Source organism: Mustela putorius, unplaced genomic scaffold, assembly GCF_011764305.1.
Source record: "Mustela putorius furo isolate JIRA1106 unplaced genomic scaffold, ASM1176430v1.1 tig00537350_pilon_pilon_pilon, whole genome shotgun sequence".
NCBI classification, from domain to species: Eukaryota; Metazoa; Chordata; class Mammalia; order Carnivora; family Mustelidae; genus Mustela; species Mustela putorius.
The window spans coordinates 26,029,071-26,047,477 of record NW_025422471.1 but is presented as its reverse complement, the minus strand read 5'-3'; the positions used below and the strand labels follow the sequence as shown (position 1 = coordinate 26,047,477).

Genomic DNA, 18,407 nt, shown 5'->3' with positions numbered 1-18,407 from the left:
AATATCAAAGGGCTCGATCCCAGGACTCTGAACACCATCATGTGAGTGGAAACCAAGAGTTGGTCACTTAACTAAGACACCTAGACGCCCCAAGATGAAAACTTTAAAAAGACTGACCATGCCAAGTGTTGTGGGGATTTGAAGGAACCAGAACTATTCTATATGGCTAGTAAAATGAACCTAGGTGGTGGTTGTTTTTTGTTTTTAAGATTTTATTTATTTATGAGTAAAAGAGAACATGAGGGGAGAGGGTCAGAGGGAGAAGCAGACTCCCTGCTGACCTGGGAGCCTGATGTGGGACCCCATCCTGGGACTCTGGGATCATGACCAGAGCCAAAGGCAGGGCTTAATCAATTGAGCCACCCAGGCGCCCCCCCTTGGTGGTTTTTCAAAAAACCACCACTACTGACTAATGACCTCAAATAAAATATATGTCCATAAAAACACTGCACACAAATGCTCATAGCATTATTTGTAAAAGCCAAAAACTATAAACAGCCCAAATGTCCATCAAAAGAGGAAAGGATAAGCAAATTGTGGGTTTTTTTGTTTTTAAGATTTTATTTATTTGACAGAGAGACATCACAAGTGGGCAGAGAGGCAAGCAGAGAGAGAGAGAGAGAGGAGGACGCAGGCTTCCTGCGGAGCAGAGAGCCTGATGTGGGACTCGATCCTGGGACCCTGAGATCATGACCTGAGCTGAAGGCAGAGGCTTAACCCACTGAGTCACCCAGGCGCCCCAGCAAATTGTGTTGTATCAAAATAAGGAAATACTACTTAGCAATGAAATCAAATACTAATATAAACAATAACATAATGAAAGTCTAAGAAAGAAAGCAGGCCAACCCACTCCCCCCACATACTGTGTGAGTCCTTTATATTAAACTTGAGAACATACAAACTAACCTATAATGACAGAAAAGATCGGAGTGGTAGTTTGGGAACAGAGAGAGGAGGGATGATAGAAGGGATGGAGCAAACTTCTGGGAGTGAGAGAGATGGATAATGATATTGATTATAATGGTACCTTCCAGATAATATCAAAACTGACCAAATCATGTACTTTTATTAAGTGCAGTTTACTGTAGGTTAATTATATCTCAATAAAACTGTTAAAAACCATATTTTTTATTATATTTTCTGAAAACCCTTTCTATCATTGTAACTTCTATATTTTCTATCACTGTTACTAAGATGGCAGTTTCATTATGAACTATTTTTATTAATGCAAAGAAATCAAAGGTCATCTGTGTTCTGCATAAAAGAATGTGTACAACTAAAATAATGTATCATCTTCTGCTGAAAGCTTATTTATATGCTTTATATATAAACTTTATATAGAAGATGAGAGAGTGACATGAAATGCTACTGAAAAACTCTAGAAATACAGAAATGTACCTCTTCAGCTTTACTTACAACTTTCAGAATGATACAAGGATTATGTAGGAAGTGAATATCTTATTTTTCCTTTTTCTTTTTTAGAGAAGGAGGGAGAGAGAAAAAGAAAGGGTAGGGGAAGTGGAGAGGGAGACAGAAAATTTTAAGTAGACTTTGTGTCCAAAGCAGACCCTGATGCAGGGCTCGATCTCATACCTTAGGATGATAACCGGAGCTAAAATCAGGAGTTAGACACTTAACTGAGCCATCCAGATGCCTACCCCAACAACCCCCCACCTCCCACCCCGCCACCAACTTTATTTTCTTTTTTGTATTTCTTTTCTCCTCTCCTTCCCCACCCCCCCTACTTTTTTTTTTTTTAAAAGAGGGAAAGGGTGGGGAAGACTCTTAAAGAGGTGACATTCCACAGTTTCCTCTGAGAAAATGATACACTGTAATACAAGGAAATAAAAAATATGTGACTGTAATCATGTCAATGAAAGGCAGAAATGGAAGAAATTAGAAAATGACCTGTAAATCTAGATTTGTGAGTATTACACTCCAAAGATTACCATTCAGATTTATAGTTCTTTCAGTTGAACTCTTTTAACTTTATACACTTTAAAACTCTTTTAAAGGTATGAGAACTCAGAAAATTAAGGAACTATAAACTCTCATCAACATGTCAAAAATAAAATGCTGAGAGAAGCTGAGCAATTTGAAATCCTTTCATTTCATTAAGACAACACACTATTTTTGAATAGTAGGCAACCTAAGGGGGAATCCCCACAGTTTCTGTAGTGAGTTTTTTTTTCATTTCCTTACATCAAAAAGACTGTGTATCTGTCTGTCTGTGTGTGTGTGGTACACAGACACGTGGGAACAGAAAAATACTGGCAGGTAAGTCCTTCTGAACATAACGATGGCAATTTGTTTAAATCTCTCACCTGTCTATTATGATAGAGAAGAAACATGGTTGAAGACCATCACACTGATATCCATCACACTAGGGTTAACAATCAGTTAGTATGGACTACTGGCATACTGACAATGCACTTCTCTAAGATACAGTTGGCTAAAAAATTTTCACATGAAAAAGTCTCTGAGCTAAAAGGGGATGAAAAGTGACTGGTGGTACAAATTTTCTGTTTGGATAGTTAATGCACAGGCACACAGATTAGGTGGAAAGAAAGAACAGGGTATTGCTCGTGTTTCTTAGAGTAATGCATGTTTCATTAACACTAAATTTCCTCTTTGTGAGTTTTATCAAGAGTATGCCTTGATTTGATCAGTTAATATCTATAGTCATTCATTTATATAGTTGACATGATAAAATGCTCTTGTGTATTGTTTATAAAATAAGAAGAGACATAAATTAGAAAACTGGCCAGAAAATATAGCTAAGTGGGAACAAGTGGAAAATATAAAAGACATAAAAATCCACGTAAGTGGCCATCTCTAACATTTAATACAATTTAATCATAAGAAATGAGGGTTTATGTAGGGACTTTTTTAAAGATTTATTTATTGTGGCCCCTTGGTGGCTCAGTCAATTAAGCGTCTGCCTTTGGCTCAGGTCATAATCCCAAGGCATACTCCTGATGCCATAATCCCAGGGTCCTGGGATGGAGCCCCACATCAGGCTCCCTGCTCAGCAGGGAGCCTGCTTCTTCCTCTCCTCCCCACTTGAGTGCTCTATCTCTGTACTGTTCTCTCAAATAAATAAAATCTTTTTAAGATTTTATTAAAGATTTATTTTAAAAGATTTTATTTATTTATTTGACAGAGAGAGACACAGCGAGAGAGGGAATACAAGCAGGGGGAATGGAGGAGGGAGAAGCAGGCTTCCTGTTGAGCAGGAAGCCCGACCTGGGGCTGGATCCCAGACCCTGGGATCATGACCTGAGCGGAAGGCAGACACTTAAGAGCTGAGCCACCCAGGTGCCCCATAAATAAAATCTTTAAAAAAATTTTTGGTATCTTTTCAAAGAACCAAGTTACAGTTTGTGTGTTTTTTTTTTAATTAATTCATCATAATTTAATTGTGATATCTTTAATTTTATTAATTTTGATATCTTTTCAAAGAACCAATTTATAGTTTGTGTTGTTTTTTTTTAGTCTCTTTTTAACATTTTATTTATTCATGTGAGAAAGAGAGAGACAGAGAGAGAGTTAATAACTGACTGGGGGAGAGGCAGACGGAGAGAGAAGCAAACTCCCCACTGAGTAGGGAGCCTGCGGAAGGCTTGATCCCAGGACTCTGGAATTACAACCTGAACCCAAGGCAGATGCTTAACCATGTGAGCCACCCAAGTAACCCTCTTTCTTCTTTTATAATAAAGGTGTTTCAGCTATAATTTTCCTTCTAAGTACAGCTTTAGCTGCAGCCCATCTGTTTTGGTATCTTATATTTTTGTTTACATTCATCTTATAGTGTTTTCTCCTTTCCTTTTTGATTTTTGTCTTTAATTCATTGGTTATGTATGAGTGTGTTAATTTCTATGCATTTGTGAATTTCCTAACCCTGGGATCAGGGCCTGAGCCAAAGGCAGCCACCCAACCAAATGAGCCATCCAGGTGTCCCAACAGAAGAAAATTTACATTTGAGGTAAATAAGAAATTTATTCACAAAAGACTGAGGCAACAGTCCTTCTACTATGATCTAAAATTCCTAAGGTCTTTAACTGAGGAAAGTGTTTTTGTAACCAAAAATTCCTCCTCTGGTCTAAAATCCAAACTTCTTTAATTGCCTTTCTTCTTATCTTAGAACCTAGGGAAGTTTTACTCTACTTTTAACAAGCCACCTGTAATCCAATTCTTGGAATACATACAGCTTACTATCAAGTTGATATAATAGTTTCAAATTTTAAAAAAACTCAACATATTCACTACCACAATATGTGATCTAGACCACATCTTTAATGATGGCCATAATGGTATCATTATAATGACTACTCCCAAGAATGAAGTATCATTTCTCCCTTTTCTGATGCTTGTCTGATCCAGCAGAAAAGACCCTGTCTTTATTTGAGTGATGAGTGACACTCTAATTCCAGGCTAAGATCAAGTAGTACCAGGTTTAAAGACTTCATGTTTTGTTCACTTTACCAGGTTATTAAGCTTCCGACCTATTTCTAGAGGTTAACCACAGAAGGATATTTTCCATCTATGGTGATTAACAAGAATTAATTTCCATTAACACTAAGAAAGGAATTATTTTAAACAGTGAATTCCACAAGTGTACTTAAAACATGACTCATGACTTAAAAAATTATGCAAACATCTTGCAGGGGTATTTCTCAAAATGACTTTAATAACCCTGTACTCTGTTGCTTGGTTTAAAGGCTCTTTTCAAAAAAAGAGAGATTGAGGGACGCCTGAGTGGCTCAGTGGGTTAAGCTACTGCCTTTGGCTCAGGTCATGATCTTAGGGTCCTGGGATCGAGTCCCACATCTGGCTCCTTGCTCAGTGGGGAGGCTGTTTCTCTCTCTGCCTCTGCCTACTACTCTGCCTGCTACTGCTTGATCTCTCTCTCTGACAAATAAATAAAATCTTAAAAAAAAAAAAAAAGAGAGAGAGAGAGACTGGAGGCTTTCCTCAAATATCTGGAAATCGGGCTATCTGTTCACATTTAAGAGTAAGCTACTGGAAGCTCTGTAAGTGTAAACTACTGGAAGCTCTGTAAGCATTAGCAGGGTTATTTATATTAGTGGACTTAATCAAAGGGTGATCTGGTAGTGAGACAGCTTTTTCACAGTATATGTAGAAAATCTCTATTTATAGGTCCTTTCTTTGTGGTTACTCAGGATGCACAGAGTTCCGTTCTAATTCTGTATCAGAAAACGTATGTTAGGTTGATGGGTATTCTGGAAACACAAGAGAGCTGGAGTACACAGGCTTTCATTCAATTCAGTGCCTGGCTCAGAGTTCTCAGAGATAAACAGAAAAAGGAGGCTGTTAAGTTTCAAGAATCAGTATGTAAATTTCCACAAAATCACTTTAACGATAGAGCAATATACCTATCCTTTGCTATGCCAGGTATTCCTGAATCTAGAACCCTCTGGTTCAGTATCTCCAGAAAATAAAGTTTCCATTCATTTCTAAGGAATGTAGGTGGGGGAACTAACCAGGACAGAAGATTGGACCTGCAAGTTTTACAATTTTTTCAGTAATTTTTCCAATATCCCAATAAAACCTTTTTTCTTTTAAAGCAGATTGTACATTGTGAAATTAAAACTTAACTTGAAACAATCTTTCCAAAGTAATCCTCTAATTTCATAAAGGTTAATCCAGATGACTCAGTAAGGGTCAATATTTCAGTTCCAAGTTGTAAGGACCACTTTGTAGTAAGAAGCTATCATTTTGCAAGAATGGGAGGGGCGCAGGTCATAAGGAGAAAGAGAGCCAAAGTGAAAATAAGAAACAGGAAGAGGGAAAGAAGGATAAAGTTGGGGGAGAGAAGCATCAGATTTTAGTATCAATAATGGAATATTCCACTGTGATCTCTGAAATAGAAAATTAATGCCATTAATACAATAATTTGAAAAATTATTTGAATAGGTATAAATTATACTTCACATTCTTTCATAACTTTAGCAAAAATAAGCACAATTAGATTAACTTATTTTTTTCACAAAGTCTCATTTTTGTTATTAAAAAATTGTTTTAGGGGTGCCTGGATGGCTCAGGGGGTTAAGCCACTGCCTTCAGCTCACATCATAATCTTAGGGTCCTGGGATAGAGCCCCACATTGGGCTCTCTGCTTGGTGGGGAGCCTGCCTCTCCCCGCCTTTGCCTGCCTCTCCGCTTACTTGTGATCTCTCTGTAAAATAAATGAATAAAATCTTTTTAAAAAATTGTTTTGCAAATCTACTCCAGTTTTTTCTTAGGCTATATCAAAAGAAGAGTACTAACTATGAATCACAGGTTTCTGGTTTTGTTTCTTTCATTTGTTTAAGATTCCTCATGTAAGTGATACCATGTAGTATTTGTCCGTAGTTTATTTCTTTTACTATATGGCCCTCAAGGTTCATGCATATTGTTGCAAATCACAGGTTTCTCTTTTTATTTTCAAAGATTCCATTTACTTGTCAGAGAGAGAGGGAGAGACAAAGAGAGCACAAGCAGAGGGAGGGGCAGACAGAGAGAGAAGCAGGCTCCCCTCCCCAGCAGGGAGCCCATGCAGGACCGGCAAATCACAGGTTTCTAATAAACAATTCAGAATTCCATCTAATAAGTTAGCCATTATAAACAGAACAACAATAAGTGAGTATATGAAATAAACTACCTTGCTCCTGGGTCTATACACAACTGCGCTGTGAAATCAGAGCTATTTTTAATAATTTTCCTTTAATAACACTGATTATGTACTTTGTAACACCAATGGAGACGGAAAAGAACGTTAAACAGAGAGAAATATACTCTAAGTAAACATTCAAAATCCATTACATCGCTTCCCCCAAGAAATAAACTTGCAGTACTAGAAACTGATTTTACCAAATACTGCTGAAAAAAGTGGGCCAATGTATGGAATTCAGAATGAGTCTTGTCAGATAATGAGTGGCCATTATTATTTAATGTTAGAATATGTATTTTACTTACATGTCTTTTCCTAGAAAGAACTTTCATTTTCCAGTAGTTACACTGCTTTTAAAAAACTAGTCAATTAGATAATTATTCTTGTTATATACATAGTTATTATATAAGTTTAGAAAGAACACTTTATGTAGCTGAGAGGAAAAAATGTACTTACACTTTTCCTTATTGCCATTAGCGTTATGCAAGAAGTCTCCATCAGAACGTGTTGTAGGAAAGTCGTCTTCATCATCTTCTACCACTAAATAAAATATATTGAAGGTTATTAGGGTAAAAGGAAATAGGAATTAACCAGTTTATTCTTATGTTCGAACGAGTCAATATATTCTGGATTCTGTGAGTACAAGACCTTATTTACCTTTGTATTTTTTGTTAAGGTATGCCCAATAAACATGCTGTGCAATGTCTTTAAATACAATACATTATTATAAAAACCATACCCATTCTCATTTGTGTAAGAGATCGTACTGAGTTATGAATTACTTTATCTTTTAGTCTTCCTATTCCTTCCTACCTAGCGGGGGCAATTTCATAATTCTATCAGAGGCCTGCAAGGGCTGAAGAAGACTGTAAAAGAGTAACCTGCATGCAGAAGATGCCGTAACTTGCCTCTACGAGTTCTTAAATTTACTATTTCTGGATATATAGGGAAAACAGAATGACTTACAGGTATGATACCAGTTTTCATTCATCCTAATATGTCTGTGCCTAGACATTCCTTTTAACTTACCCAATTCCAGAAAAAACAGAATCCCCCCATGTTTTCCTTCTGCATACCTTTTTTTCTATGTACTATCCCTTTTTCTACTGCCTAACATACTTTAATCCTCTATATTATGAATCCCACTCTTAATGCAAATTTATAAACCTTAGCCCCCAACCTTATTCTCTGCTATCACACTTTTTAATGGCCCCTCCATCTCTTCCTTTTTGAGGTACTCCCTTTCCACATAAGAAATTAATGTCTTAGTTCTTGCCTGTATCTCTACATCAAGAGTAATTTCGTGCTACAACAAATATTTCATCTACTTTAGCTCATGCGCTCTCTCTCCAATAGATGCAGAGTTCACTCCTCTTCCTTAATCCTCCCCTAAATGGTAGCAATCATCAAGGAAAATACTTTTGTTCTGTGTTGCCATTTTCTAGTTATTAGGCTATTTCATTTCTTCATCACTTAAAAATTTTGCTACTCATCTACAACAACTTCTCAAATCATAAACTGCTATTATGTACTAACACCTACTGTTCACTTCTATGAATGCAGAAACCATTCATATGATCAATTCTAAGAAATTCATTAACACAGCATACTGCTCTGCTTTTAAATCAGTACTTATCATCAGATAAGATCCTGACTTTGACTAAATACTATTTGGATGAACTGTTCTTAAATACTACTGAAAGGTTTGTGCCTCACTTACCTCATTAGTATCTACTTTGGGTTTCTTATCTTTAACCATCTAACAGCCTAGTACCACCAAACAGGGATTTTCAACTTTCTTTTTCTACACCAACACTTATTATATACAATTAATGAAAACAAGAGCTGTTCTGGCTAAAAGAGTGGCCTTCCCCTTTCCTTTTCAACCAAGCACTCCTTGCCCATCCTTTAAGGGATATCTGACAGGTCTGAAACTACTGTCCTAATACCAATCCCCCAACCCAATCATTCCTCCTTTCCTTATCCTTGCAATTAATCCAAATGAAACACATTAAAAATAGCAGCTGTTATTTATTGAAGTTCTGCTAATCTATATATTCTCACTTAATTCTCATAGTCATATGTGCTGAATATAATATCCACTTTACAGCTAAGAAAGGAGATGTGGAAAACTGTTAAGAAATCTACTTCAAGTCATCAAACTAATAATGAAGAAGAAGATTAATAGAAACTATCCTGTAAAGTGATACAACTTCCTTTAAATCTAAACAGTCAGTTTAGGTTAGAGATAATGTCTTCTACTTCTGTAAACCCAATGTATCTAAGATTTTAAGGGTTAATTAAATCCTACTGAACCATGTGTGGGAATGGTAGGGGGAAGGTTGGGCTGAAAGTGCCTTACTAACAGTTCTGATAAAACATTTCATATAAAAACAGTGAACACCTAAAATAAAAAGAGAATTTGCTATACTATTTCCATGACACACTTAATAAAAAATAAAGAATTTTTTAAAATTCTTTAAGCCATAAAAGAAGACTTCAAACCAAAAACATTCAACCCAGGAAAGTTATCATTTAGAACTGAAGGAGAGAGAGTGTTTTCCACACAAGCAAAAGTTAAAGTTGAGTTCATCACCACTAAATCGGCCTTACAGGAAATATTAAAGGGATTTCTGTAGGCTGAAAATAAAGTACTCTCATTATCAACAACAACAATAAAAAAAAAAGAAAGAAAGAAAGACTAAAGTTCACTGGAAAGGTAAATATAGAGTAAAGGTAGTGGATTAATCACTTATCAAGTTAGCATGAAGGCTAAACAGAAGTAGATGAATTCACTACTTATAATCCATTGCTGTCACAGACTTAGTATTGATAATTGCATGAAAAATCCTTGGACTCAGTTCATCAAATCTGATCTTCAAAGTAGGAAATTATGGTCCATGTCCTTATCTCATCTTTATCCAATATGTAATTTCAAAAGCACCAGTATTTTTCTAAAGACAAGCATTTATAGGGAAATCAATTGTTATGGGATGAACCGTGTGGCTACAACATTTGTATGTTGAAGTCCTAACCTTCCATACCTCTGAATCTGACTCCCATCTGGATACAGGGTCTTTACAGAGGTAATCAAGTTAAAATGAGGTCATCAGAGTGGGTCCTAATCCAACATGATCAGTGTCCTTGTAAGAGAAGGAAACTTAAACACAGGCACTTACAGAAGGAAGATGATATGAAGACAAAGGGAAAAAACAGCCGAGGAGAAAGACCTAAATGAGATCCTTCCCTCATGGCCCTCAGAAGAAACTAACTTTGGTAACAGCTTATCTCAGACTTCTAGCCTCCAGAACTATGAAAAAATAAAATTCTGTTGTTTAAGCCACCTAGTCTGTAGTACTTTGTGATAGGAGCCCTAGCAAACTAATATATTAGTCTACCAGTGATGCTATTTATTCAAACATAAATAGTTTAAAATTATTTTTTAAAACTTCTATACAACCTGGTTATCACTGTTCCTTCCACTATCACTTTTGCCCTTGACATGTTATAGACTATTGGTGTGATCATTTAAAAATAAATCAATTCCGTATATATATCCTGTTTTGGTGTAAAAGGCTATCTACAAGCAAATGCATGATGTTGTATATAGTGTTTACTTTGATTAAAAAGGAATACAGGGCGCCTGGGTGGCTCAGTGGGTTAAGCCGCTGCCTTCGGCTCAGGTCATGGTCTCGGGGTCCTGGGATCGAGTCCCGCATCGGGCTCTCTGCTCAGCAGGGAGCCTGCTTCCCTCTCTCTCTCTCTCTGCCTGCCTCTCCGTCTACTTGTGATTTCTCTCTGTCAGATAAATAAATAAAATCTTTAAAAAAAAAAAAATAAAAAAAGGAATACACATCTGTCTTAATGAAGGAGAAAGAGAAGTTCAACTGTTTTTATTTTTAGAGAAATAAATATCAAATGTTAAAGAGCCTAAAACTTAAAGTATATCAAATATAAAAAACTTCATGGCTATTTATTTATTTATTTATTTTTTTTTTTAGATTTTATTTATTTATTTGACAGACAGAGATCACAAGTAGGCAGAGAGGCAGGCAGAGAGAGAAAGGGAAGCAGGCTCCCCGCTGAGCAGAGAGCCCGACGCGGGGCTCGATCTCAGGACCCTGAGATCATGACCCGAGCTGAAGGCAGAGGCCTTAACCCTCTGAGCCACCCAGGCGCCCCTTCATGGCTATTTAATTTAGATAAAATTAAGTATTTAAAGAGGAATATGGGCTTCTGTTTCTTTCTTTCTTTCTTTTTAAGATTTTATTCATTTAACAGAAAGAGACCACAAGTAGGCAGAGAGGAAGGCAGAGAGAGAGAGGGAAGCAGGCTCCCCACGGAGAAGAAAGTCCTGATCCCAGGACCCTGAGACCATGACCTGAGCCGAAGGCAGAGGCTTAACCCACCGAGCCACCCAGGCACCCCTGGGCTTCTGTTTCTGATCAAGGTAGAACAAATATGCTTACCCTCTACCATGAAACTAAAAAACAGGAAAAACCACATGAAACAAAGGTTTTCAAGACATTGGATGTGAAGTAACAAAGGACAGGCATTCCTGACAGTCAGAAAACAAATAACATGAGCCCTGTGATTGCTCTAGGTTACTGTCTCAGGAGAGTTTCCAAGTGGTACAATGAAGAGGAGTCTTGGAGACTCTCTAAGGTGGGAGTAGATGACAGTACAGAAAGACAAACGTAACTAGAGTTGACAGAGTGCTACAGAGGAGAGACCAATACAGAGAAAGAATTCCAGACAGCAGCAGATGATCCCCTTGAGAATTCAGTACAGTACTGTTAGCACATACAAGTGAAGGAACTATAGAGGTCAGGGAAAGAACCATATGAAAAAATTCAGGGACCGTATCCAAAACCTACATGGTACGGGGAAAAGTTCCTGTTCCCACAACACAAACTGGAAAACCACATAATTCATAGGGCACTGGTTAGAGAACACTGAATACTCTTGCCTCAGTAGTGGGAAAACATTAAAACACATAATTTTAAGGTTCTTATACTATGTTGGAAAATGTATGCTACCTGAAGGTAGACTATGATAAGTTAAATGTACATACTATAAATCCTAAAGGAGCCACTAAAATAGAAAGGGGTATAACCAAAAGCCAACAAAGGACATAACAAATTATTTTAAAAATACTCAATCCAAAAGAAGGCAAAAGAAGGAAAAAGAAGAGAGAAGACAAAAAGAATCTGAACTCAGATCAAACACATTCAATAAAACCAAGAAATGAAACCATGTCAAGTAAGCTAGCTTTACTGGGAATGAACTTAGTGCTATTTTATAATACTGCTATGAGTAGTTCATTTCTGCCTGCACAACAAATAACTATATTACTGCTAAAAAAGAAAAAAATAACTTTAAAACTCACATTATGAGTAAGTTAAACAAAGATCATCTCTCTCAAATAAGAAAGTTCACTAAATATTCTTTTTAAATCTCTATGTAGCTCCCTTATTGGTTTCTTCTATGAGAAAAGGTCAGAGGTAGGGATGGGGAGAGAGAAAGAAGTGAAGAGAAAAATAAAGGGAGAAGAAAAGAAGGAAAAGAGAGGAATAAAAAGATGAAATGATTTTAGATTTGGAGGATTTAACATAAACATGTTTCTCTCTAAGACTCACAATTTTATATATATATATATAGTTATAGTTATATATATATATATTTTTTAAATAAGCTCTAGGCCCAATGCAGGGCTTGAACTCATGACCCTGAGATCAAATTTACCCATTGGGTAAATTTATCAGACATGATCATGTGAAATGCCCCACGTTACCAAGATGATAGATATATTTTTTAATGGATAAAGAGTTTTAAAATCACTTAAAAATCTTCAATCATATTTGGTATGTGGGGATCAGATTACTTAGGATGCATTATTAAAGTATCCAAGTTATATGGACACGGAAATCTGCTACATTGGGAGTTTTCAGCAAAAGTGACTATAATTACCTTTATCACTTAAAGACATTACCCTTTAAGATCAAGAGGCTTTAAATCCATTCATTCTCCAAGTAAAAATAGTGGTAATAGCCTAATTAACCTTTATCCCTTTGAAGTTCATCCTTGGAGACAGCATCAGCACAGGCATCAAAGTACTTCTGTAAAGTATCAACTTGTCTACATAGGATATCTCTAAAGGTTTCCATTTCAGCCAATTTTTCACGTAAACTGTGGCCTTTCTGCAAAACACATAAAGGGGGGCATGTAATCCGAGTTAACAAAACTGGAACAAATTTACTCCTATGAAATTTCATCACATTTTAAGGTATACATTTTATTACTGGGGGAATGGGTTAAGGACAGCTATCAGGTCAGTATAATAGCGAAGAGGCCTGAACATGACTAATTAGTAGCTTGACAGTGATAAGCTTGAAGGAAGTAAGACAGCAGTAAGTCTGGCAATTTGCTAATATAACATTTAATATTTTCGAATTAAACACTGTGGAAAAAAAACTGCAAAAGACTTTGGGCAAACATGTTACTGGGTAACCTTTCAAAGAAATGGTGAATGTCATCTACAGAACTTTTAAAAGAAGGTCTTGTTCCATCATACAGAATCTCTGATTTCATTGCACTGGAGCTATTTTACAACTCTTTAAGTAATAGAAAACAGAGAGTAATGTAAATGATTCATGTCCATAGAGGTGCAAATGAACCTTGCCCAGTGGATATATTTAGCTACTAATCTCTGAATACTGACCAGCTTTGCATATATTAGCAAAATCATTTCAATATATTCTCCCTTGAACCAATTTTTTTCTTTATATCTTAACTCATTAATGAATGAAGTAAAATCTGCTATGTTTATTCTGTATTTGTAAGAATCATGAATTTGCCCCATAAAAATGATTCTATAACATCAAATAAATTACATTATAGAAAATTCTTTCAAAAAACTATCAAATAAGTTCTTTTCAAACATTCAATCCTAAACTCAATTTATGCTGCCTTAAAGCATAAATGACCACAAACCTTGAATGAAGAGGTGGATGTTGCAGAATAGCCACTTGCTCCAGACACCAGTGACACCATAGAGCCATGCCGACGTAAGCTGGATTCAGACCCATACCCAGATTCAGTCTAAAAATGAAAGTAAACTAGGTGAAAAAAAACTAAGCAGAAAGTACTTAATCATCACAAGAAGAAAAGTTGCAATTATGTGAGGTGATGGATGTTAACTAAAATTATCATGGTAATCACTTCACAATATGTACATATATCAAATCATAATGTTGTATACCTTAATACAATGTTATAGGTCAATTATATATCAATGAAACTGGAAAAAACACTTAGGAGAAAACAAAAGTTTTCCTACAAATCAACACGGTTATTCATTAATGACAATAATTAGCAGTTTGGGTCCATGCAAGAAATATAAGCATGCCACTGGCATAAATAATGCCTTTCCATTCCTAACTGCCATTTAATTTAGAAATATACTGAATAACAACTACATGTTGGGCTAGTGGGCTGAAAGTGATAACAGAAAAACTACCTACAGTAGGCAAATTCATAAGGATGAAGTAGGAGTGGTTACCAGGGACTAGAGGGAGGGGAAATGAGATGGAATTTAACAGGCATAGGGTTTCTGTTGCAGAAATTGAAAAAATTCTGGAGATGAATGGTGATGTTCAACATGAGTGTACTCCATGTCACAGAACTGTACACTTAACACATGGCTAAAATGACATTGCTATGTATATTTTACCACAATAAAAAAACTGGACAAAATAAAGCTAAAAAGATAACAAAAAACCTTTCAGTAGTATTTTTTAATAGGTTAGTCACTTACTCTGACACAGCTCAAATATAAAAATGTCTCAGTGAAGCCTTTCTTTTCTACCAGGTAAATTGTCTCCGTATTCTGAACCATTTTATGTCATGATTATGACATTTACCACTCAACGATTACAGCTTACATTTTGTAACTACAACCGGAGCTGGATCTTTTTTTTTTTTTTAAGTATTTTATTTATTTATTTGACAGACAGAGATCGCAAGTAGGCAGAGAGGCAGACAGAGAGAGAGGAGGAAGCAGGCTCCCTGCTGAGCAGAGAGCCCGATGCGGGACTCAATCCCAGGACCCTGGGATCATAACCTGAGCCGAAGGCAGAGGCTCTAACCCACTGAGCCACCCAGGCGCCCCTGGAGCTGGATCTTCTAGAAGACTGTACCTTTTTAAAATTTTTGTAGTCATTTCAACAGTTCATGGCAGAAATAAAGTTTCCAATTTGGGGTGCTTAGGTGGCTCAGTCAATTAAGTGTCTGATTTTTGACTCAGGTCATGATCTCAATTTGAGGTCATGGGATGGAGCCTTGGATGGGGTGTGTCCCATGTGTGCACACACATACTCACAGGAATATTACTTAGCCATTAAAAAGAATGAGATCATGCCATTTGCAGTGATAGGGATAGAGCTAGATTGTATATGCTAAGGGAAATAAGTCAGAGAAAGACATATTGTATGGTTTCACCCATATGCAAAATTTAAGAAACAAAAGAGGTGAACATATGGGAGGCAGGAACAAAGAAAAGGAAATAAACCATAAGAGACTCTTAACAATAGAGAACAAAATGAGCGCTAATGGAGGGAGGTGGATGGGGTATGGGTTAGATGGTAGATGGGTGATGGGTGTTAAGGAGGGCACTTGTGATGAGCAATGGGTGTTATATGCAAGTGATGAATCACTACATTCTATTCCTGAAATAAATATTGCACCATATGTTAACTAACTAGAATTTAAATTAAAAATTTGAAAAGGGAAAAAAAAAAGAACAATGTCTTGCGTAAACCAATAGTTGTATAGGAAATGTAATGGATTTTTAGGAACTAGAACACAGAGGATGTAAAATGTGAGTGGAAATAGTTTCTATAATATATTGTACTTAATTTTAATGATTCCTAATCTTAACCCTGATAATCAAGTAAGTTAAGAAAAACTCCTAATTGTTGCTACAAGGTATGATACCAAAAATGATTAGCTCTTATTTTATCTCTTAAGTTTAGTAACTGAGATAAAGTTATTCATAGTTGTTATTTTTTGGTTTTTTCTTAAAGATTTTTAAAAATTTATTTATTTGACAGACAGAGATCACAAGTAGGCAGAGAGGCAGGCAGAGAGAGAGGGAGGAAGCAGGCTCCCTGCTGAGCAGAGAGCCCAATGCGGGACTCGATCCCAGGACCCTGAGATCATGACCTTAACTGAAGGCAGAGGCCTAACCCACTGAGCTACCCAGGCGCCCCCTCCTATTCATAATTGTTTTTAAAACTAACAGTAGAAAGCAAGCAGAGATCCAGAATATTTGAGCAGGTATTTTAGGCACTTGGAAGAATTTTTTTCAAATGTTCAATTGTTTTATGTATATCAATAGTACTGCTTTTGTCTTAACAAAGGTGGACAATAAAATTGGGGCTCTGAAGAATGCAAACCCTAAATATTATTACAGTGTGGAGTCTAACTGTACCCCAATATCCAGGAGTTCAATTAATTATCCTCCATGGTGTGATTACTTAATAAACTGGCAAAATTGAAAACTTTTTTTTTTTTTTTTTAAGATTTTACTTATTTATTTGAAAGAGAGCAGGCATGCAAGTTGGCGGGGGGAAGGGAGAGGGAGAGGGCTAAGTATCCCCATGCGGAGATCAACAAGGGGACATGGGATCAATTCCAGGACCCTGAGATCATGATCTGAGCCTAAATCAGCCCAATGCAGAGCTCAATGCAGGACCCTGGGATCATGACCTGAGCCAAAGGCAGACACTTAATGACTGAGCCACCCAGGCACCCCTGAAAAAATGTTCTTTTAGGTATAAGAATATTAAATTTTCATACTGATTAAAGTAATAAATAAAATGTTCATGCTATCATTTTTACATAAATGATATTAATATTAGTTCAGAACATTTCTACAGTTCCGTATTACTTAAGTTTATTATTCTAGGAAGAAGAAGGAAAAAGAAGGAGGAAGAGAGAAAGGAGGAAGAGGAATCCACAACCCAAAGAGTACACAACCGCTGAAATTTACCCATGTGAAAACCAGTAGTCTCTCTTTTTTTAAGATTTTTATTTATTTATTTGACAGAGACAGATACAGTTGAGAAAGGAAACACAGGTAGGGGCAGTGGGAGAAGGAGAAGCCAGGAGCCCGATGGGGCTCCATCCCAGAACCCTGGGATCATGACCCGAGCCAAAGGCAGATGCTTAATGACTGAGACACCCAGGCGCCCCAAAACCAATAGTCTCTTAAAATTCAAACTTCCAGTATATACTGGCTGCCTAACATTCAAAGTGAAATTGTCATAGTTCAGTAGTGCTTATTTATATAAAACAGTCCATTAAAGTCCATGCAATACATTTTTAACTATCAATTTAAACTAACAAATTACATATAAACTTATAACTGCCTGGAATCAAAGCTCTTCTCCAAGACTTACCACTCCTCATCTCAAAGCAAAGCAATGTTTTAGGGATGAAGCAAAATAAGTATTTTTGGGCCAGGAAAAAAATTAATGAATGGGCAAATAAAGCATGCACGTCATGTAAATTGTACCTCCAGAAAATCTACTTTTTAGAAGATAAAACTAATCTATAAGAAAAGAAGTAGGCCAGGGAGCAATGGGGGCAATGGTTACAAAGAGGCACAAGAAAATTTGGGGGTACAAAAAAAACCTGGGGGGTACAGATTATAATTGTCCAAACTCAACTGTCCAACTAAAATGGATACATTTTAAGAAAGTAAATTGTATTTCAACAAAATAAAGAAAAAAGGTAAGCTTGTTTCCATATAATAGAATCCCACCAAAAGAGAATTCTGATTACACCAATCATATAGCTCACAAAAAATAAGACCTTTGATATACTGTCCTAAAGCTGCTAGGTTCTTTACCTAGAATCGTTCTAGTTTCTTCTCTCTTTTGACAATAATACTAACTTTCTAAGTGTAGTATTTCTACACTTTAGTCATATTGGTTTGGTCAAGTTTCTCATTAAATACTGAAGACTGGCATTAAAAATAAGAATCTATCTGTAACAGACTAAAAATATAAGGTACTTCTTCAGTCACTTATCTTAGACACCTACGTGTCATTCATTTCTAAACAGAAATTAATATGAACTGCCTATTTAAATACAGAACCATCCTCTAATTTACAATAAAAATTTTACAGTATTAAAGTAGATTCTAAGTATTTGCAAGATTCAAAATCAATTTGAAATTTAAATCTAAATAAATCTACGATCTTGAACTAGTTGCTTTTTGTCAATAAGTCTTGGAGGAAATAAAAACTACTTTTTTAAAAAAGATCTTTTAAGATCTTGAAACAAAACAGAAATACCAAGTTTTTCTAAAGGTCTTTTCACCATAAAACATACTTATTTCCTCGTCTATTTTTTCAGGTTCCACTATTTCAAAACAAGCAGTATTTCCTCGAGATGATAGAATAAAGACTTTACTACAGTAATAATTGATAGTGTCATACATTTAAAGTAATGGCTCTTAACTGAATGTGGAGACTGAGAGTTTAGTGTAATTGTATATCTACCTCTAATAAAGTTTCACTTAAATAAATTCCATTATGAAGCATAAAAAATCATTCCAAGGAAAAAGAAATAAACTATAAGCACTTGTGCTATTATTCAATTTAAATAATGGAGATTCAGTTGTCACTATTTCAGTCAACAAGTGCATAAGGTAAGTTAAATACAAATA

General features: G+C 36.1%; 1 protein-coding gene across 2 annotated transcripts in view; it reads right to left on the bottom strand.

Moving 5' to 3' along the window:
- The window catches only part of CERT1 (ceramide transporter 1), a 111,247-nt gene that overhangs the window by 38,941 nt on the left and 53,899 nt on the right, over positions 1-18,407 (bottom strand). For both annotated transcript variants that reach the window (XM_013063697.2, XM_013063696.2), the window contains exons 4-6: positions 13,667-13,774; positions 12,735-12,873; positions 7,130-7,213 (exon numbers count right to left, since the gene is read on the bottom strand). In XM_013063697.2, the coding sequence (XP_012919151.1) occupies positions 7,130-7,213; positions 12,735-12,873; positions 13,667-13,774 (331 nt within the window). The remainder of the gene's footprint in view (positions 1-7,129; positions 7,214-12,734; positions 12,874-13,666; positions 13,775-18,407) is intronic.